The sequence below is a fragment of the Neoarius graeffei genome, chromosome 12 (genome assembly GCF_027579695.1).
Source record: "Neoarius graeffei isolate fNeoGra1 chromosome 12, fNeoGra1.pri, whole genome shotgun sequence".
Taxonomy (NCBI): domain Eukaryota; kingdom Metazoa; phylum Chordata; class Actinopteri; order Siluriformes; family Ariidae; genus Neoarius; species Neoarius graeffei.
In genome coordinates, this window is record NC_083580.1 from 82,401,007 (window position 1) to 82,424,598 (window position 23,592).

The 23,592-nt window shown below is 41.5% G+C and overlaps 1 protein-coding gene across 2 annotated transcripts in view; it reads left to right on the top strand.

Annotated features, from left to right (window-relative positions):
- Positions 1 to 9,090, top strand: part of aff4 (AF4/FMR2 family, member 4) — a 61,510-nt gene extending 52,420 nt beyond the window's left edge. For both annotated transcript variants that reach the window (XM_060936562.1, XM_060936561.1), the window contains exons 17-20: positions 2,470 to 2,563; positions 3,467 to 3,510; positions 5,045 to 5,265; positions 5,942 to 9,090. In XM_060936562.1, the coding sequence (XP_060792545.1) occupies positions 2,470 to 2,563; positions 3,467 to 3,510; positions 5,045 to 5,265; positions 5,942 to 6,069 (487 nt within the window). In that variant the 3' untranslated portion in view covers positions 6,070 to 9,090. The remainder of the gene's footprint in view (positions 1 to 2,469; positions 2,564 to 3,466; positions 3,511 to 5,044; positions 5,266 to 5,941) is intronic.
- Positions 9,091 to 23,592: the final 14,502 nt, after the last annotated feature.

Below are 23,592 nucleotides of genomic sequence, written 5' to 3' on the forward strand. Positions count from 1 at the left end.
ATCGGGGAAATCGTGTCCGCATTGGCACGTTCAAAAACAACCTCGCGTCAACAATGATACCACACGCAAGAAAAAAAACAGTCAGGCTACTCAACAACCAACCTGGCAGCAGCAGTCGTTGTCATATCGGTTTATTTTATCTTTGATGTAAACACAACACTTCGGATATGCAAATGCTTCCCGTTACACACGATTGCTATGTCAATAAACATCATTTTGCCAATATTTTAGAGACCCCCAACATTTCCCAAATCATGTTTTCAAGGGATCTCATGTCTGTTTCAGGGGATCTCGGATCCCCCGAGTACCCCGTAGTAGTTCGAACACTGGTTGTCCTGATTTAGACTGGTGTGTTTTGTTTTGGTTTTTTTTTGGGGGGGGGGTGCGCGATGTTGCACCCGGGTCCAGATTAGGGCAGAACCGGCCCTGGCTACATTTCAGGTGTAGTTTGTTTTATGTATGTATGTACTTGCATAGATGTGTACTTGGTCTTTCAATATGGCGACTACCGAAATCTCGCGGCGCGGTGACGTCATGCGGGAACCCTCTATACGACCAAACACAGAACATCACGAAGGAGAAAGACAGACAGGAGGAGGACCAACACATTCAACAGGCATTAAAAAACTGCCAATATCCACTGTGGGCAATCCGAAAAGGGAAACTACAGACACAAAGGAAAAAAACAAACAAACAAACAAGAAAAAAACACCGAAAAAACAAACCGGGGCTTTGTCACACTACCATACATAAAAGGAGTCACAGAATGCATTCAACGATCCATGAGGAAATACCACATCAACACCCCGGTCAAACCGTACAAGAACCTCCGACAGCTGCTAGTTCACCCCAAAGACAAAATACAACCGGACAACAAATGCAACGTCATCTATGAAATCCCTTGCCGTTCATGTAATAAAGTCTATATTGGCGAAACGGGCAGATGCTTCCATACACGAAGGAAAGAACACCAAATAGAGTGTGAGAAAGAAACAACAAAAAGACACACAAGATCCGAAAAAGAAAAAGCAAACCAAGAAAACCTAAAATCAGCCATTTCAGACCACTGCAAACAACAAAATCACATAATGAATTGGGAAGAGGCCAGAGTCATTCGCGCTGAAGAAAATAGATTCCAGCGTTGGATTTTAGAGGCAGTGGAGATACGCAAGCGGGCGCAGAGGACGATGAACCGGGATGAGGGAGCGTACGCGCTGTCACACACCTGGAGCGCCGTCCTGGGGGAGCGGCCTGACAGCAGGAGGCGTGGACTACCTGTCAAATCGGACAGGACGTTCACGCCTCCGTAACGTAACATCAGCTGATAAGGCACGTCACCACCTGACATCTGGTGACAGTTCTGAGGAAGGCGGAAGTTTCACGCCGAAACTGTCAACAAGGTAACGAGCTTAAAATCCTTGTCTAAGAAACGAACTTAAAAATACTTAAATAGTCAGACATAATGAACTTCCACTACACATCTGTAACATGTCATGAGCAGTGATTAATCAAGCAGATAACGAACACATAATGGACATGAAGAAAGAGGATTATTTACTCATCATATTTTTTCTGAACTAACTTTAGAAGAGAATCTAAAAGTGCACAGAATAAACACTTGTGCTGTCCAGTCAGAGTACAAATCACGCAGAAGGACAGATGACCGAACCGTACGTTTACTGATTTTTGGCTTGGAAACAAAAAAAAAAGGGTCAGAACTAAAGCTGTTACTGGTCCGATTCACAGAATCAGTGTCGGAGGAGACATTCCAAAAGATTGGAATTGGATTTAGGAAAAGTTTTTTTTTTTGTTTGTTTTTGTTTTTTTCTTAAATGTATTTCTTTTTTTATTTATTTAACATATTCCTCCTTCCCCCCCAAAAAAAAAAAAACACAAACAGATTTTCTCTAACATTTATTGTGTAGTTGTTTAAGCTCTCACCAAGATAACAGGACATGATGCAGTTTATAAATAAACTTGTTTTATTGTCATAAATACTACTTTGAACAGAAATACAATAAATATTAGTTTTGATAAGTCAGATGAATAAAAATACAAATAACACTGGGGAGGCGACCTATCAGATCCATATTACATCAGAACATCAGTGTTCCAAAAGTTCTGGATGTTGCCTGCAGTGGAGTCGCAGTGTGCCCTCTGCTGGACAACCTACACAGCAACACTCATGACATGGTTGAAGGATCTTCTGTCTGTGCTTCTTAATTTATAAAGGCTGATAAATAGATTTATTAGTAATTAACTCATATTGTCTGATATCAGCATGCTGATTAATCAGTCCAGTTCTAGTAATTTCTCCAGAAATAGATTCCACAGCTTTGCTTAGAAAACAGTCAGTACCAGTTTTGTTTAATTTTGTGCACATATCATAATGCTTCTTTAAAAAAGGATCAAATCTGTAATCCCTCTCTCTCTCTCTCTCTCTCTCTCTCTCTCTCTCTCTCTCTGTAGTTTGAGATGTCAGTCTCTCCTCTACCTGAGGCTCTTTAAACTGAGGAAGGAAAGTGCACTGAAGTATTCGAAGACACTCACTGAACATTTGAAGGTAAATTTAATCATCATTGCACTGAATCTAGCTGTAGGATGAACGTATAGCTTATTTACATTCATCATTACCTCACTTTTAAAGGAACAGTCCACCGTACTTCCATAATGAAATATGCTCTTATCTGAATTGAGACGAGCTGCTCCGTACCTCTCCGAGCTTTGCGCGACCTCCCAGTCAGTCAGACGCAGTCAGACGCGCTGTCACTCCTGTTAGCAATGTAGCTAGGCTCAGCATGGCCAACGGTATTTTTTGGGGCTGTAGTTAGATGCGACCAAACTCTTCCGCGTTTTTCCTGTTTACATAGGTTTATATGAGCAGTGATATGAAACAAGTTCAGTTACACAAATTGAAACGTAGCGATTTTGTATGCTATGGAAAGTGCGCACTATAATGAGAGGCGTACTAACACCTTCTGCGCGCTTCGGCAGCGCGTTGATACGGAGCTCAGATATCAATGCGCTGCCGAAGCGCGCAGAAGGTGTTAGTACGCCTCTCATTATAGTGCGCACTTTCCATAGCATACAAAATCGCTACGTTTCAATTTGTGTAACTGAACTTGTTTCATATCACTGCTCATATAAACCTATGTAAACAGGAAAAACGCGGAAGAGTTTGGTCGCATCTAACTACAGCCCCAAAAAATACCGTTGGCCATGCTGAGCCTAGCTACATTGCTAACAGGAGTGACAGCGCGTCTGACTGCGTCTGACTGACTGGGAGGTCGCGCAAAGCTCGGAGAGGTACGGAGCAGCTCGTCTCAATTCAGATAAGAGCATATTTCATTATGGAAGTACGGTGGACTGTTCCCTTAACTTTGTTTCTTGGCTGTTACAGTTGTGTACGCTTGTTTTGAATTCTCTTACAGTGTGTGTGTGTGTGTGTGTGTGTGTTTTGTTTCAGAATTCATTGAGTAATACTCAGGCACCATCTCCTGGGATGGGAAAGTAAGATCTTATTTTATTTCCATCAAATGATAAGTTTTAATTGACTCTCAAACCCCCTCATTTAAAAATATTCTCTGATCAAATGACAGAATTTTAGCGTTTGTTCTGTAAAGGATTATATTTCTTTTCTCTGGTGTTAGTGTATCATTTTACTCCCGGAGTTTGTTGGTGAAATGGATCTCAGTGCTCAGGGCTGACTTATGGTTTGTGTTGCAGTTATATAAATTAGAGAGGACCGTTAGTGATCAGACATCTGTTATTAAAGTGGACTGTTAGTGATCATCCATCCATCCATCCATCCATCCATTATCTGTAGCCGCTTTATCCTGTTCTACAGGGTCGCAGGCGAGCTGGAGCCTATCCCAGCTGACTCTGGGCGAAAGGCGGGGTTCACCCTGGACAAGTCGCCAGGTCATCACAGGGCTGACACATAGACACAGACAACCATTCACACTCACATTCACACCTACGCTCAATTTAGAGTCACCAGTTAACCTAACCTGCATGTCTTTGGACTGTGGGGGAAACCGGAGCACCCGGAGGAAACCCACGCGGACACGGGGAGAACATGCAAACTCCACACAGAAAGGCCCTCGCCGGCCACGGGGCTCGAACCCGGACGTGCTTGCTGTGAGGTGATGGTGCTAACCACTACACCACCGTGCCGCCCCGCTAGCGATCAGACGTCTGTTATTCATTTGTAAGTTCATTAGGAGGCTTTCAGTTAAGCTCTCGCTCATTTACTGGCCTTTTTTGGGAAGTAACACCGACTCATAGTCCCAGTCACATGGATGTAGAAAAATAGCTCCTAATAGTTCTTAAAGTTCCCCTGAAATCAAAATCATTGTTTTGTTTGTCTTAGTGTTAGACACTGATACGATATGGAAATATAGAATCAATAAGACTTCAAGTTATTCTTGTTTTAATTTTACAGTTTATCATTTCCAGGAAAAAAAAAATTGATTCGTATTTGTGCAAAACCTCATGGTCATCCAATTAAGATCTATCTATCTATCTATCTATCTATCTATCTATCTATCTATCTATCTATCTATCTATCTATCTATCTATCTTAAATGCTCTCTCCAACTGTATATGCTCTGCCCCTTGGAGGCGTGTCTTGCTCTGCAGTACAGCTTGTTAGCAGTAAACATTGTCTGTATTTTTGGCTGAACATCTTCACACACACACATTTCACTCTTCTAACGGTCACTTAATTTGAGGAAAAAAGGAGGAGTTTGTACAAGGTGGTGATTTTCAGTAAAAGACACTAACTTTTTCACTGTTCTCTGGATTTGGTTAGCTCACTGTCAGGTTTATTTAGATTGGGAGGGGGTGTGGCTTATCTCAAACGTTATTGGCTGTTGTGTAAATCAGTCAAGCTCTTCAGCACAATGTCACTTCCTGTCTCAGAAATGTCAACATACAGAATGAAATCACAGCTAAAGCTCCATTTCTTAAGAATTTTAATGCATTAACTCTGCCCACGTCAGCAGTGTTTCCTTTCTGACCACTTCCTCTTCCTGTCCTGCAGTAAAGCGGTCGGTATGCCCTCCCCAGTGTCGCCCAAAGTGTCTCCAGGCAGCGCGGGCAGTTACTCCTCCAGCAGCTCCTCAAGTCAGAGCGGCAGCTCCTCCGTCACCATCCCTCAGCGCATCCACCAGATGGCCGCCAGCTACGTGCAAGTCACCTCCAACTTCCTGTACGCCACCGAGGTGTGGGAGCAGGCCGAGCAGCTCGCCCGGGAGCAGAGAGGTAGGATGAGGGCATCAGTGTTATTTTCCAAAACCCCCCATCACATCCTGTTTTCTAAATATTCTCTGTTCTAGATTTTGGGGTCGTGGTTTGATGTTGCTGCAGTTCAGTGTCCAGTTTTGGATCTTCCGATCACCAGAACACAGTTCTAACTGCACTCATTTTAGAGTTTAAATTAAAAACACTTAGAAATGGAAAATCAGTCCACAGTTTTCAGTACGATTGCAGAGATTTATAAGCCACTTCAAATGGGGAGAGGGTTAAAACCCGACACCGCTGCTGAAGATCAGTGTGCACTCCCTGAGTCCCGGCTGCCTGAACGAGAGAGAAACACTCCTCCCATTTCAATAACAGTCTCAGCAACGAAAACAAAGACGAGAGAATTCACATAGTACTGATTCACAGACAACATGAACACTGAAGAAATGTTCTGAAATTGTCAAAAGTGGGACACGTAGATGTGTTACATTTATCTAAACTGAATCGGTCATGAATCAAATAATTTCGATGCCGTATCAATGAAATGAAGTGCACTGAATCATTATTTATCATTTTTATTGTATCCTGTATCTCTACAAGACCTCCAGAGTGTCAAACCCCTAATAATCATGACTCATGTACTGCTCGCTCTCTCTCTCTCTCTCTCTCTCTCTCTCTCTCTCTCTCTCTCTCTCAGAGTTCTTCACAGAGTTGGATAAAGCGATGGGGCCACTGATCTTCAACACCAGCAGCATGACTGAACTGGTCCACTACACACGACAAGGTCTCCACTGGCTACGGCTCGACGCCAAGCTCGTCTCATAACACTTTCCACTTCTTCTTCTCCTTCTTCCTTCTTTTCTCTCCTCCCATTCTTGCCTTACTCACGTTTATTTAATCTGCCTCAGACATATCTGTGACACTGTGTCCATTATCAACACCAGCTTGCCAAAAACCAACAAACTGAGCAAAGCAACACTGAGCGCTATTTAGCCCCGCCCCCTCTCCGCTACTCGTTCATGGTGAGGTGACTGACTGCGTCTCATCAGCGGAGCGTCGTCAGGCTGCAGCGTCTCCTCGCGCTGGAAAACAAAACAAGCCATGTCTTCTTTTTTTTTTTGTTCCCTTTTTAAAAAATTGACAGCTGTAAACACTTTTTATGCTCTCTCTCTCTCTCTCTCTCTCTCTCTCTCTCTTTTCCTTTTTTTTTTAAACCAGCTTACCTCCCTTTAACCAAAGGTGCTTTTAAATACTAAGGGTTTGTCCTCCTCTCTTTTTGTGCCTTGTATATGATAGACAGGAAACCTGTTTGTGCACACGGGCCGGTTGTGGAGCCGGGTTGAATTGTTAGACAGGAAGTGTGTGACATGGGGCAAGGCTGTGGAATGCTAATGACTTAATCCGTAAAGCGAGCGTTCCATTCAGAGCCCAGGAAGCGGTGTGGCTGAGCTGCATCACAGAGAGAAACATCATAACATGCACAAAACGTCCTCCGTCTCCCCGGACGCTCGAGCGTGACGCCGCCGAACACGTCAGCGATGACCAAAAGGACCTGAAGCATCATGACTTTAATCCCCAGAGTCCCCTCTCAGTCCACTCCCACTTTCTTCCTCTTTCACTTCTACACGGACGGTTATGTTTTTGCGGGTCATAACATGAAGACATGATTGTTATTCGCTTTTAGATTTCTAGAAGAATGTGTTTATCCACAGCGTTCCTCTTCCGAAGCACATGAATATTTTATTACTGCCGCTTCAGTACTCGACCGACTCTATATGAATAGATTTTATTTAGATACAAAAAGTTGTCTTTGTCTCAGAACGACATGTTCGCTCACAGAATAATGCTCTTCTTCTTCACCTTGAATACAGGGTTGTATTATGGGATGTATATGAAATTGCCATATTTAAGTATTTAATATCAGTCTTGGGATTTCCTTTATAGCACCGTAGTCGATTGTCTATTAGAGTAAATCATTTAACGAGGAGGGCCATAACGAATATATTTATTACACATGTACTTTATATTTATAGTTTCTCCAGACAGTACAGTACACAGTATATTACAGATTGTCATTCTGGCCAGAAAATATAAGCAGTTTTACTCATTAAAAAAAAAAAGTAGAAGTGTATTTTTCCATGAGGTTTTTGTCCGTGCTGCAGTTCATCTAAGCTAAAAGTATAAAAACTAAAATGGTACCAGAGAGGATGATTAATATCTCGTCGCTCTGCAGCGTATTAAATGCTGGAAATCTCATCTTTTGCACTAGATTTTTTTTTTTTAATAATTCCGTCGGCTCCCTGTTTTCTCTGTAGGGACAAACTGTTATTTCTTCTTGCGCTCGTTCAGAGATGAGGAAGAAGTCTGTCTATGCAGATTTTTTTTTAATTTAAATTTTTTTTTTTTTTTTTTACTGTTCTCTCAGTTAACTTGGGCAGAAATTCAGCAAGTACATTATCTGTGTTTTCAGAAAGTATTAAATATTGACATTAAAGCGTGACTTTAGCTACTTCCTTCTATATATACAGTAAAATATAATGTATGGTTCTGATAAGGGACAACGCACCCAAAGACGTTCTGCGTTTTGCCTCCATTCACTTTTGTGTGAATTTCTCAGTTCCAGCTTCACGTGTTTTAAATTTAAATTGCCAAAACGGTTAGATGGTGGGATTATTATTATTATTATTATTATTATTATAGATTCAGTAACCAACAGTGTGTGCTTTTTTTTTTCTGGCTTGGAAAGGAATGTAGCATATATAATATTTTTAAGTTTCAGAACATTAGTGAGGAGGTGAATACAGACGGTGACCAAGAGCTTTGGGTGGAATTTTTAAAACTCTATTTTTGAATGAAATTCCAGAGCCTATTGAACAGGGTTTACTTATTTGCATATTTAATTTATTCACTACATTCATTATAAGTTCCAAGGTGATATAACTATAGCTGATTCACTTCTGTGGCTAATAATTTATTTTTTTTGTAACGTTTCCTTTTTTCTGTTTTTTTTTTTTTTTTTAAGAATTTGCTTTAAAATCAAATCATCCATCACTTGTTGTAACTACTAAACCAGGGTAAAACTTTTTTGACATCTACACAATGAAAACACTTGCATGTTTGTATTTAAATGCTAAACTGTACAAATGTACATATAACGTCTCTTTTAGGGTAAATTTTTATGGCAGTTTATCGTTTGTATTAAGTTGTAAATAGATGTTAATATTCGACTCGTCATTACTGAACTTCTTCCTCTTTTATCAACACTGTACACCATGATTTCCTCCCCAATCACATCAATACTGTTTTTTTATCGAAATCTTTATCCGTAGTGCTGTTTTATCATTGAAACTCTTTGAGCTGGGGTGTGTGTGTGTGTGTGTGTGTGTGTGTGTGTGTGTGTAATGCTGATCGTGGTCAGTGAGTTGGTATTTAGAGTTTTTAATCTTGTTGAAATGAGATATTAAAAGTGAAACCTGTAGGACGGCTGTAGCTCGTGTGGTCTTTTCCAGATGTTTCTGAGGCGTTTGTGTACATTCAGCTGTTCTGTGTTCATGTCATACTCAGTTTAGGATTTACAAAATGCAGATTATTTCTGAAAAAGTTCTGCAGTTCATTATAATCCAAATCAGTTGAAAGTATTGAAGAGATTGATCAGAGAAATTTACATATTCTATAAAGGATGCAATATGATTTACGATGTAAAGGTACTCTCACGGGCCTCGATTATCCTTAACTTGTAATTTTAAAAAAACAAAATTTTTTGTGAAGTGAGTATTACTGGATACTAATGGGTTTTCTGAGTCTTTGTATTTTGCTGTATTGAGAATAAAATATATGATTATTGAACATCTGTGGTTTTATTTATTTATTTTTTTGTCCTTCCATGATTCTCTTGTACTATTTAAAGAGCTGATCTTGATTTCTAGAGGCTGAAATATCCAGCTTCTCTCTCCATCACGCACACGAACTGTTTCTCGGGTCAAAGCTCTTCTTATAGGCAGATTTTCTATTTCTGTAACTTTATGAATTACATAAAATGTGAACCTTGAAAGTTTCTTAATAATCTGATGAAGAAACTGTAGAAAAGCTCTTGAGGCCAGTTTATGTAACGGCTCGGTGCTGTGTATGCAGATTGTAGTCGAGTATTTAAAAATGTATATTTTTTTAAATTCACTGGTTAATTTTTTAAACCAGTGAAATGAATTGAGGGTCTTGTTTTCGAGTGTAATCGTTTCATTGCTTTCATTTTGTTTGAAATTGTCCCTCAGTCTCTGTACGTTTGCTGCTCGTTTACATGACAGTTAATCAGAAGGAAAATATCCTGTAAATTTACCTTTTAACTAGAATCTGACTTGCTGCCTCACCAGCTGTTAGTTACTGGAATTGATATTTAATTAATCTGGTGTTAATGAAGGAAACGTGCTGATTTGGTTAAATGTGCAGCAGCGGCTCAGTAGTTACAGCTCTGGGTTACTGAGCAGAAGGTTGTGGGCTCAAGCCCCACCACCACCAAGCTGCCACTGTGGGGCCCTTCAGTAAGGCCCTTAAAGGAGATACGCAGAGTCATGGCTTCACTTTCGTTTATAAATGCCTTGAGACCTCAAGAATGGCACAGGAATAGTTTTAAGCGTTAACAATAAATCTAATATAGTAATTTTTACGATTAAAGTGATTTATATAGGTAGCGGTCTGAGTGAATGACCTTGACATCTGTGACATCACAGCAGGAAGTCTATCGGTCTCATCGCCATTTCCGCTATACTAAAACACAGAGCTGACTGCAACGCCGATCCTCCATTTAGAGCTAATTTATCGCCATGCCACGGAGATGTGTTGCTGGCCGGTGCAGCAACGTGACAGAAGGTGGATTTGCGTTGCGTTCACGGCCCAAGAATGTTCAAAGTGCAAAGATTTGGAGGCGTTTTGCGAGAAGTTCACAGGCACGTTGGGCGCCTATGAAGTGGTCTCTCCTCTGCTCTGCACACTTTACTGAGGACTTGTACGAGACCTCTGATCTGTTGAGGAGCGTTGGCTATAAGCCCGGATTGAAAGAGGGTGCAGTACCAACAATTAAAGGAAAAGAAAACTACAAGGAAAGGAAAGGGAGTTCGGTTGCACCAGTTCTCCTGGAGTGTGAGCCGAGGGTTGTTGCTAACACACAGGACAGGACGGGACGGGACATATCACTTTGGCAGTGATCTCCCCACGGTCGTTGCTAAAACCGGTGATGTCCTGTCCTGGGTTTTAATAATTGTCTGAGCCGAGCAGTAATGGCGGAGTACTCAGTATGGAGAAAATGGAGAATGAGTGGAGCAGCCGTCTGATTTCTCCACTGTATATGCTTACCTCAGCAGCAATAGCTCACCCTTACATGGAAGAAGCGAATGAACGGAGAACTGAACAAACAACTGAAAGTCAGATTGTTTCAAAACGATCGGCCTTCAAGAAGCGAGAACACAGACGGGCCTTTCAATTACATAATTTGGGCTACACCCTGTATTTCTGAATTTGGGCTTTTTCCGTCATGATACAGGGTAATTTGAGCTTTTCTGCACGCGCAAAGTGCTGGTTTTCCCAGTGCTGTGTTTAAACCTGCTGCTGCTTTTTTAGCTACAAAGTTCTGAAAAAATAAAGAAATCTATGAATGTTATTTTTACCTTTATTGCAAAATGTCTACAGCATTAATTGCTCTTGATGTCCATGACAAAAATAATTAGAATACAGTTAGTATTTAAAAGATGTGTTGGGGCCTGAGGAGAGCCTGGAGGAAAGGAGCCTGGGAATGAAAAAGCAAGTTCTGCACCGTTGCCATCAGAGAGACAAACCTGTAGCAGACCTGCGACACAAAAGGTTTTTCAGTCACGTCACAAGAATCGGCAGCGCAATTCACAGTCTGTAGTCAGGTTAAAGATCTGAGTTTAAATGAAAGGCCAGTGTCCAAGACGATCATCAACAAGAGGACCAAGCGCCAAGTCACTGATTCCACCCACACTTACACAACTGTGTGGATTTATGATGCAAGCTGTATCTTAAATACACACAGTTGTGTCCTGAATAGCCCTTTTTTATTCAGTCTTTTACCTGATTTAAATCATAGGACACTAGGTATCAGAGAGATGTTGCAGTTGAGGTCAGATAATGTGGGATATCGGGCTGTTTTTTGGTTTTTAAATGATGCAGGAATTATTAGGAGAATTTAGCACAATAGGGTCGTAAACATTCTGGTTCACACTCCAGTCCAGAAGGTGGCGATAATGCACCTAAAAGCTGTTTGCCAACCGCCGTAAAACAATATAAAAGAAGAAGAAAGAAGATTTACCTAATGTGGAAATCCTGCTCTGGTCATTGGTATGCGAGTCTCGCTCCTCCACGAAATCATGGCGTGCCGATCGCCTTTGATGGAGAATTCGTGCTCTGCATGAGACTTACGGCTTGTTCCCGGGTTCGTCGAACAACATGGGAATGGTGCGGATTTTGCGCCAATTACGAGAAATACATGCTAATTCTCGCTAATTTTGGTGTTTTTAAAGAAGAAAGTCAAGACATTGGGTTTTATGCAGCCAAGTTTATTTAATAAATATTTTGGTTTTTTTTACTTTTCGTAGCAAATTTTGGGCGCTTGACCTTAATTTGGGCGCCTACGATGTTATCCGTCGCAGGTTTTATGTAATTGAAAGGCCTGACAGACGGGTAAGCTCCGACTCTCATTTGGATACAAAACAACAAAAACAACACTCGTTTCCCTGCATTTAGATTAATCCATGTAACTTGTATTGTGTGTTTAAGTTAGCGGTATAAAATTATTTAATTTGCTTCAGAATGTGATTGTCTCAGTTCATCTGATTATTTACTGAGCCTTTTACGTTTTATCAGTGAAAATGCACGCATGTACAGTGGGGCAAAAAAGTATTTATTCAGTCACCAATTGTGCAAGTTCTCCCACTGAAAAAGATGAGAGAGGCCTGTAATTTTCATCATAGGTACACTTCAACTATGAGAGACAGAATGAGAAAAAAAAATCCAGAAAATCACATTGTCTGATTTTTAAAGAATTTATTTGCAAATTATGGTGGAAAATAAGTATTTGGTCAATAACAAAAGTTCATCTCAATACTTTGTTATATACCCTTTGTTGGCAATGACAGAGGTCAAACATTTTCTGTAAGTCTTCACAAGGTTTTCACACACTGTTGCTGGTATTTTGGCCCATTCCTCCATGCAGATCTCCTCTAGAGCAGTGATGTTTTGGGGCTGTCGCTGGGCAACACGGACTTTCAACTCCCTCCAAAGATTTTCTATGGGGTTGAGATCTGGAGACTGGCTAGGCCACTCCAGGACCTTGAAATGCTTCTTACGAAGCCACTCCTTCATTGCCCGGGCGGTGTGTTTGGGATCATTGTCATGCTGAAAGACCCAGCCACGTTTCATCTTCAATGCCCTTGCTGATGGAAGGAGGTTTTCACTCAAAATCTCATGATACATGGCCCCATTCATTCTTTCCTTTACACGGATCAGTCGTCCTGGTCCCTTTGCAGAAAAACAGCCCTAAAGCATGATGTTTCCACCCCCATGCTTCACAGTAGGTATGGTGTTCTTTGGATGCAACTCAGCATTCTTTCTCCTCCAAACAAGACAAGTTGAATTTTTACCAAAAAGTTCTATTTTGGTTTCATCTGACCATATGACATTCTCCCAGTCCTCTTCTGGATCATCCAAATGCTCTCTAGCAAACTTCAGACGGGCCTGGACATGTACTGGCTTAAGCAGGGGGACACGTCTGGCACTGCAGGATTTGAGTCCCTGGCGGCGTAGCGTGTTACTGATGGTAGCCTTTGTTACTTTGGTCCCAGCTCTCTGCAGGTCATTCACTAGGTCCCCCCGTGTGGTTCTGGGATTTTTGCTCACCGTTCTTGTGATCATTTTGACCCCACGGGGTGAAATCTTGCGTGGAGCCCCAGATCGAGGGAGATTATCAGTGGTCTTGCATGTCTTCCATTTTCTAATAATTGCTCCCACAGTTGATTTCTTCACACCAAGCTGCTTACCTATTGCAGATTCAGTCTTCCCAGCCTGGTGCAGGTCTACAATTTTGTTTCTGGTGTCCTTTGACAGCTCTTTGGTCTTGGCCATAGTGGAGTTTGGAGTGTGACTGTTTGAGGTTGTGGACAGGTGTCTTTTATACTGATAACGAGTTCAAACAGGTGTCATTAATACAGGTAACAAGTGGAGGACAGAGGAGCCTCTTAAAGAAGAAGTTACAGGTCTGTGAGAGCCAGAAATCTTGCTTGTTTGTAGGTGACCAAATACTTATTTTACCGAGGAATTTACCAATTAATTCATTAAAAATCCTACAATGTGGGGGGCACTGCTGAGCAAGCATGGAGTAAGACGTGTTTTTGTGTAGCTCTGCAGGAAACTACGGTCAAACTATTATTTTCAGAGGTGCTCTCTGTAAATTGCAACTCAAGTTTATTTTGTCCTTGTTGTGCATGTGTTAGATATGCCAGATGTCGACCAAACCTATCAAAACACGGCAAACGACCATATCTGCATCGAAGCTAACAAGTCGGACTGCAGGTGAGCCGAAGGCGTCAGAAGAAAGCACACCGATGTCTTTTGATTTTGAAGCCTTTAAACGTGAACTACGTGACGATTTAGTTGGTGTTACGAAGAAGGAGATTCGTGCTGTACTTGAAAGTGAACTGGGATTTTTCAAATCGGAGTTTCTGGCTTTAAAATCTGGTTTTGAAGAATTCAAAAACACTGCTAATTCAGACCTAGCCGAGCTACGTAGCACGCTAGCTGGTGCAGAGCAAAGCTTGTCCACGTGTAGTGATGACATAATTACACTACAACGCGAACTGAAGCGCCTGACGGAGTTAACTGATGATCTTCAAAAGATATGTGACAACTTAGAAGGGAGGTCACACAGAAATAATGTTAGGATAGTCGGTATACCCGAATCTCCTGGCAGCTGTTCTACATCAGCGGTCTCAGCTTTGCTCAAGGAGGTGTTTAAGCTGGACGAGGCTCCCCTGATCGACCGATCACATCGCTCACTACAGGTAGCTCCAGGAAAAGGGGAACCACCTAGGACTGTCATAGCGCGCCTTCACTACTTCCAGGACTGCAACGAAATTCTATGCCTAGCGAGGACTAAACAGAAGATCAGAGTTCATGACATGACCATCTCTGTCTTCCCGGATTACACTGCGCGGGTGGCCAAAGCATGGGTGGCGTTTTACAGTGTCAAACAGATTCTGAGGGATGCCCCTGGAGTCAAGTTTGGGCTTCTCTTTCCAGCCCGGCTCCGCATTACATTCAGCGGGGTCGAGTCTTTCTCTACTGACCCTGACGCTGGCCTGGCGTACGTTACTGAGAACATTGTTCGCCGTCAACATTGACTGTGTTATTCATGGGACTGCAGAGGTGATATCTCTCCCTTTCTCCATTTTTTTTAATCTTGAGCTAACTAACCAACAATGACTACTAAATGACAATTTATTAGTTTTTCTTGAGATATAGCCATAGACCATACTATGGATATAGCCTGTTATTTCTTCTTTATGTTTGGCCTTCATACGTCACTAGGACAATAGAAGTTTGGTGTAGCCGCAATAATCGCAGTCAGGACAAATTTATCGTCTTATTAGCAGCTTATTCTTCTCACTGCATCTTGGTTGGTTTGTAAACAAACTACTTATTTCATCATTTCATGTTTTCTATGGTTAAAAGGTTGGATGTCACAGCTGGTCATTTTTTGTTTCTTAAAAAAAGAGAGGCAAAATACGTCTTTAGGTGATATCAAAGTTTGGAATGTACCTCTGTTCATGATCATTTCTTACTCCCTGCAGACTGCATAGTTTAGCAGTTAAGGTACCTGTAGAGCTACTGTATGTGCTTTCACTTTCTAGGGGTTGTTTATGTGATCTTCGGGTTGGGGGGAGGTCGGCATAGGGGAATAGGGTACAATTACTTTTCTTTCTTTCTTTCTTTCTTTCTTTCTTTCTTTCTTTCTTTCTTTCTTTCTTCTTCTTTCTCTTCTTCTTCGATTTTACACAGCACATTTTTTTTTCTTCAATGTATGTGTCTTGTCTGCTCACCACTGGGGCCTTTTAGTACTGAATTTCCCTGAGTGTTCATTTAAAATATGACTTCACAGAGTGGCTGTTCGCCCTGCGCCACACGCCTCATCAGTTGGAATGTGAAGGGGATGAATCACCCAATCAAACGTACCCGTATTTTCACACATTTAAAATCATTAGGTCCAGATATTATTTTCTTACAGGAGACCCATCTTCTGACTACTGAATGCTCTAAATTACAAAGGGGTTGGATTGATCCCATTTTCTGTTCTAACTATGGGGCCAGAGCCAGAGGGGTGGCAATCTTGATTAAAAGGGGGACGCCCTTTGCTCCGTCGCAGGTTATCACTGATACAAATGGACGATATATCATAGTCACAGGAAAACTATTTGGTACTCCCATCATGTTAGCTAATGTATATGGTCCCAATTGGGACAATCCACAGTTTTTCTCACAGTTCATAGCCAAGCTACCAGATATCAATTCACATCATCTCATAATGGGAGGAGACTTCAATTGTGTTCTAGACCCGATTTTAGATAGGTCCAGGGCTGGGACACAGGTCGGTGTTTCCAGGTCTGGTGAGGTCCTTCTGTCGTTTTTAAGTCATTACAGGTTACGGGATCCTTGGAGAAGTTCTAATCCAACAACCAGGCAGTACTCTTTTTACTCTCCCGTACACAGGTCTTACTCAAGGATAGATTACTTTCTTGTTGATGATAGGTCTCTTTCTTTTGTCAATCACTCAAAATACCACAGTATTATTATATCAGATCACTGCCCTCTGCAGTTAGATCTTCGAATGCCTAATAGTAGCACTAAACACAGAACACGGCGCTTTGACCCGTTGCTACTCAATGACAAGGATTTTACTAATTTCATTAGTAGTCAAATAGATTTCTTTTTTGAAACAAACACAACGTCTGATGTGTCTTACAGCACAATTTGGGAGGCATTTAAAGCAGATATAAGAGGCCAAATAATCTCCTACACAGCAAACTTGCGATCAGCACGTAATTTTCAACTTACTGAACTATCAAGGAAAATAAGGGACCTAGATAGTAGGGCTGCTTCTGATCTTTCTGATTCAAACTTACATAAAGAACGCCTGCTATTAAAATCTGAATATGACTGCTTATCCATCAAAGACACAGAACAACTTCTCTTTAAATCAAACCAAACATATTCTGAACACAGTGACAAAGCAGGTAGACTCCTCGCTCATCAACTACGTCAGAAAACGGCTAAAACCACTATCCCTGAAATTCGCATTGCACCAGATAAAATCACCACTCACCCACAGGCTATTAATGACCAATTTAGAGATTATTACACAGATATTTATACATCAGAGGCAATTGCTGATATTGGGGAGATCCAAGAGTTCTTGGATAAACTTGAAATTCCACAGATAAGTCAGGAAGCACAAGCTTTTATCGATGCCCCTATATCATGCCAAGAAATCACACAAGCTATCGGCTCTTTGCAAAGCTGAAAGGCAGCGGGCCCTGATGGGATATCAGTTGAATTTTATAAAGCCTTTTCCAATAAATTGGCACCCATATTAAGTCGTCTGTATGCAGATATTCTATCTTCGAAGAGAATGCCAGATACCATGAACCAGGCTGTGATAACACTCTTATTAAAGAAGGGAAAGGACCCCCTGGAATGCAGTGCATATCGCCCAATAAGCCTCCTTTGTTATGACTATAAAGTTCTCACAAAAATCTTAGCACGTCGACTGGAAACTGTTATCTCTGATCTCATTTCCACTGATCAAACAGGTTTCATGCCTGGTAGGCAATCCTTTTTCAACATGCGGCGTCTTCTCAGCATACTTCATTCCAGACATTCCTCTGATACTCCTGAAGTTCTACTCTCTCTAGATGCGGAGAGGGCTTTTGACCGCATCCAGTGGTCATTCCTTTTTGAAGCGCTTGGTAGATTTGGTTTTGGCCCAACTTTTCTTACATGGATGAACATAATTTACAGTACTCCTCAGGCTGCCGTGCGCACTAACTTAATAAACTCTAATTTCTTTACCCTCCAACGCGGGGTGAGGCAGGGCTGCTGTCTATCACCCTTTTTGTTTAATTTAGCAATTGAACCCTTGGCCATAGCTCTCAGAGCTGACAATAGAGTTCCTGGCATTGTGAGGGGGGGCTTCACCCATAAGGTTTCACTCTATGCTGACGACCTTCTTTTGTATCTCTCTGATCCCGCAGTTTCTTTACCCTATGTCATGCATCTCCTAAATTATGCTAAAAGGATATCTGGTTATAAGTTGAATTTTTCTAAAAGCATTATTTTTCCTATTAACAGTTTGGCACAAAATCTTGATTATAATGCTTGCCCATTCAGACTGGACAGAGAATCATTTACGTATCTTGGTATTGTGGTCACTCGCTCCTACAAAAACTTATATGAGGCCAATTTTAAAAGGTTAATTGAAAAAATGAAACTTGATCTGAAGCGGTGGTCTACCTTGCCTATTTCACTAGCAGGCCGTGTTACCACAGTGAAGATGACAGTCCTCCCTCAATTTTTGTACACGTTTCAAATGTTACCATTGTTTCTCCCTTTTACTTTTTTTAAGGATCTGAATTCGCATATTTCATCATTTATTTGGCACAACTCTGTCCCAAGAGCAAGGAGGGCTATCCTGGAGATGCCCAAACTAGCAGGCGGACTTGCACTTCCCAACTTTATGTTCTACTACTGGGCGGCCAATCTCTCTAAATTGCCCTATTGGATTACAGCATTCAGAACAGGGCAGAGCGCCACCTGGGTGGCCATGGAAATTGAATCATGTTCCTCTTCTACACCACTACCGAGCCTTTGCACTTCCTTTTCTAAAAAATCCAACTACTCCCCTTCTAATCTTGTAACAAAACACTCTCTTAAAATATGGCGTCAATTTAGAAAACATTTTAATCTGGCCCACTCCAGTCGCTTTATGCCCATAACTAATAATGATATTTTCCCTGCTGCAAAAACGGACTCAGCTTTTCGTTTATGGTACAATAGTGGCATAGTGTTTTTCAATGATTTATTTTTGAGTAACACCTTTTCTTCTTTTGAGACTCTATGTAAGAATTTTTCGCTACCCCAGGTCCACTTCTTCAGATACTTACAGGCTCGCAGTTTTGCCAGAGAACATTACCCATTTCCTCACTTACCTGATAATGATTTGCTTGACAGAATACTTGGGCGGGATCCTACTCTTAAGGGCAACATTTCTTTTATGTACAACATTATTTTGAATCTCGCTATGCCTTCAACCGAGAAGATTAGATGCACTTGGGAACGGGACCTTGCTGTTCCAATCTCAGCGCTGACCTGGGAAGGTTGCCTGGATTGGATTCATACTTCATCTTTATGCCTTAGACACAATTTGATTCAGTTTAAGATTCTACACAGGCTTCATTTCTCCAGGGAACAGTTGGCTAACATTTACCCAAACACTGACCCACATTGTTTGAGATGTCATCGGGGCTTGGCCACTCTTGGACATGTGTTCTGGTCATGTCCATCACTGACTAATTTCTGGACGCATATATTTGATGGTTTTACACATATATGTGGCAGGCACATCCCATTAGACCCAATCACTGCTATTTTTGGGGTTGTAGGTGATAATGTTCAGATCTCTACGTCTCAAGCACACGCCATTGCATTTGCTTCACTTCTTGCTAGGAGACTTATCTTGCGGCAGTGGAAGTCTGCTAATCCCCCGTCCTTCCTTTGTTGGGTAAAAGAGGTCTTGGCTTTTTTGCTTAGAAAAGCTCAAGGGGTAAGTCTTCTAGCAGGTTTCACAATACATGGAGTTCTTTTCTAGAGTTTGCAGACCGTCTTTCTTTCTCTTGAGCGTCAATGGTGCATATGTCAACTGGACTGGTAGGGCACTGGGTGCAGCACAGTTACACTGTTTGTAAATGGACACTCACAAACAAATCTATAAAGTGTGTCTAAATGTTAAAATGTTCCTCAAGGTAGCAGACCCCTTTTATTATTGTTGTTGTTGTTGTTATTATTATTATTGTTGCTGTTGTTGTCATTATTATTATTATTATTTTATTATTTTATATATATATTTTAACTACTCTCATTTCTATTTTCCTCTTGCTATATTTCAATGTCTTTTTTTTTTTAATTAAATTGAGTAATGTTTTTGTTATGTGTACCCTTGGGTGGGAGAGAACTGGGTTGCTGTTGTTGTTTGTATAATTGTAAAAACCTATAAATAAAGTTACAAAAAAAAAAATCCTACAATGTGATTTCCTGGATTCTTTCCCCCCATTCTGTCTCTCATAGTTGAAGTGTAGCTATGATGAAAATTACAGGCCTCTCTCATCTTTTTAAGTGGGAGAACTTGCACAATTGGTGGCTGACTAAATACTTTTTTGCCCCACTGTACATGTATGTTGCATAAGTTATAGCACCCATCCTGTTTTAATGAGAGTCAACCCACAATCAATGAAGTCAAATCAGTCTTAGTCGAGCGAGTCGGTAACGGGATTTCTTACTTTCTCCATAAATTGTTATTTATATGACTTTGGTCTATAGCTGTAAAAGGCCTCGGCCTTAAAACCGGTTCCCGCTGTGACGTCACGCGCTCAGGGCTGGCTGGCTCAGCGGGGCAGCGCCAATCACAACTTAGCGGTCGATCTTAACTCTCAAAAATATATTTTTTTAAATTCCCATTTATGCAGCATACAAGAGTCAAGGATGAGGATGCTATCCACTCAGAAATTTATTTAAAAATAAAGGTTCTGTGTATCTGCTTTAACCCTCTCTGCTCTAGGGGGTGCTGTGTCGTGGCTGACCCCGATCTCTGACCCCAATTTCCTAACAAGCTGGGATATGTGAAGAAAAGAGTGTATTGTCTAATGTAGTGTTTATGTAACAAATCAAGGATTAGGGTTTTTCTTCTTCAAAATAAAACCAGTTAATGTTCTCCAATTAGTGAAACTGACCTCAGCACCTGCTGTGGAGGTAAAGGAGACGCCTCATTTTACTCGAGTCTTTGTTTACTCCAGCATACTGAAATATTTTCCTGAGGTTGGGCCAGAGATGCTAAACCTCAGGGCCAGAGAGGCTCATCCTCAGCGTCCACACTGCAGTGCGGTGGATTATCTGGATCACTACAGCGCTAACGACACTGAGGGGCAGGAGATCATCAAGCTGATGATGAACTGATCCGTGATTATTGATCATTATTGTTTCTTCTACATTGATTAACTTGATTGGACACTAAACAAAGCTAATGTGGTTGTCACACTGTACATTAAAGTTTAAATATGATAAAGTATTAATTAATGACAGTAACCTGGTGTAATTACTCAAGTATTTTCTGCTCCTCATTATGAAATTGTGTGAGGATTTTTTTTAACCTCTGTACCCAGCTGTCCTTACTGAATGTTTTTTTTTCTTCAACAAATTCCTCAGGAACAATTCTCATCAATGTAAAGTTAAAGGCGGGCCGGCTCTGTGGTCGGCATGAAGCTGGACTCTCTGGTGACGGTGGCAGAGAAGAGGTCTATGAACAAACTACTGAACATCATGGACGATGCCAGTCACCCTCTGCACACCGTCATCAGCAACCAGAGGAGCCTGTTCAGTGACAGAATGCTCCTTCCCAAGTGCAGGACGAACAGACTCAAAAACTCCTTTGTCCCTCAAGCCATCAGACTGTACAACTCCTCTCTGGGGGGGATGAGGGGGAACAGGAGGACAGAGGACGGGAAGGAGCAGTAGCCTAGCCTAACAATAAGCAATACCGGACAATGTGCAATATAACGTGCAATATAAATGTGCAATATCTCTCCTGCCTCTGCCTCCCTTCTCTCCCCCCTTTTTTCCCTCCTTCCCCCCTCCTCTCTCTCCCCCCCTCTTACCCATATCTTATTCTTTTATATTTGTATATGTAAATACTTAATTTATTTTAATTTATCTAGATGTTTTTTCTATTTTTTTTCTCTGTTTATCTGTAACGATGCTGCTGGAATCTTAATTTCCCTGAGGGAACCCGCCCAAAGGGGTCAATAAAGTTTTATCTAATCTAATCTCTAATCTAAATATCATCCTTTGTGGTCTGTGGGTTATGAGTGAAGCGTCTCGCTGTGTCCAGGCTCCTGCAGGTGTTTCTACTGCAACTCTACAGGTTTATATGATTTGCTCCCCACAAGTTGCTGGTTTTATTGTCAGAACTGTGCAAAGCTGTAATCCTGCTGCCTCATATCTGTGTGTGTGTGTGTGTGTGTGTGTGTGTGTGTGTGTGTGTGTGTGTGACCTTTTATAACCCTCCTGGCTCTTTCCTGGTTAAGATTTATTGCTCATACCACGATTTATGAAATCTGCAGCAGGTGAAAGAGCTTTTTTTCCCCTCCTCCTTCAGAATTTCAAAGTTGGATGGTACAGGGGATTCATTCAGTCTTTCTAGGTCTTTTGGCTCTTTCTAAATCTGGGTTAAAAATGGATTTATGTATTCTTTGTGCATAATTTCCACTTTTTTAGCCCTACACTGATATTTTCCCTTTAAGTGACTCCTCCCTTGTGCCACATGTAAAGCTAGTAAAGTTATTTTGCTTTAAAATGTCTAAAATTCACAGTGAATGTACAGTGTTAGATTTTTATTTAATATTTCTAATCAAATGCAAGGCAAGACAAGGGGAGCTCTGTAATTAATATTTATATACATACTGAAATAAATAACGCATCTTAAGTATTTTCTGGATTAGTCCCGAGATGCACACAGTGAATTCTTCAGCTATAATACTCTAAACAAGACGACAAGCCGCTTGGCTGAAGCAGAACATTCCTGAAAGCAGTTGAGGATAAATGCTCTTAAACTTAATGAGGTTGCTTCGGTTCATGTTGGGCTTCTTTCCTTAATCAGTGAGGATTTTAGAAATCGCTGCATAGTTTTAGTGACTGCATTGTATTGCGATAATAAAGGTGGTGATATTTAAAGGTTGTTTTTTTGTTTGTTTGTTTGTTTTTTAAAATCTGCATTACTAAACATTCCAGATCAAAACTTTATGGTCACAGTCTACACAGGGAACAGAATGCTGCAGTGGACAATAAAATTCTTACTTTAGACTTTCAATCAGGGCGGCACGGTGGTGTAGTGGTTCGCGCTGTCGCCTCACAGCAAGAAGGTCCGGGTTCGAGCCCCGGGGCCGGCGAGGGCCTTTCTGTGTGGAGTTTGCATGTTCTCCCCGTGTCCGCGTGGGTTTCCTCTGGGTGCTCCGGTTTCCCCCACAGTCCAAAGACATGCAGGTTAGGCTAACTGGTGACTCTAAATTGAGCGTAGGTGTGAATGTGAGTGTGAATGGTTGTCTGTGTCTATGTGTCAGCCCTGTGATGACCTGGCGACTTGTCCAGGGTGAACCCCGCCTTTCGCCCGTAGTCAGCTGGGATAGGATCCAGCTCGCCTGCGACCCTGTAGAACAGGATAAAGCGGCTAGAGATAATGAGATGAGATGAGACTTTCAAACAGTTATCAGTAAAATAAAATGCACACCTGCTCATTCACACACTTCTCCAAATCAAAAGATCTCAGGGACTGTGACTGTCAGTTTGAGTTTTTCAGGAGCTGCTGATCTCCTGGGGTTTTCACACACAGCAGTCTGTAAAGTTACACAGAATGATGAGAAAAACAAAAAACATCCAGTGAGAGTCAGTTCTGTGGGTGGAAACGCTGTGTTGATGAGAGAGGAGGGCGAATGAGCAGAGCTGACAGGAAGTTTATATTAACTCAAATAACCACTGTGTACACCTGTGGTGAGCAGAAAAGGATCTCAGAACATACAAGACATCAAAGGTTGATGTGGAGGAACCACAAAAGATGCAGAAGATCACATCAGGTTCCTGAGGCTCTGCAGCTGCAGTGGAAGCAGATTCACCCAGACTGGACTGGAGTTACAGGTGTGTTACAGGTGTTACAGGTGTGTTACAGGTGTGTTACAGGTGTTACAGGTGTGTTACAGGTGTGTTACAGGTGTGTTACAGGTGTTCTATATTGTTCATAGTATAAATAATATAAAAATAAAAATCAGCTCCTGTTGTACAGAAACACAGGCAGAACTGCAGGTGTTCAGTTCGAACTTTTTTACCGGTCACTCCGTTCAGCAGTGTGCAGTCAGGGGTTTGCTCACACTTGCTGACGTCACTCAAATCTCGCCCAATCATTTCCAGTGACACGTTAGGCCCCTCCCCCTCCGCTCGCCTATTGGTTGATTTTGAGGCGTCTCTCGCGAG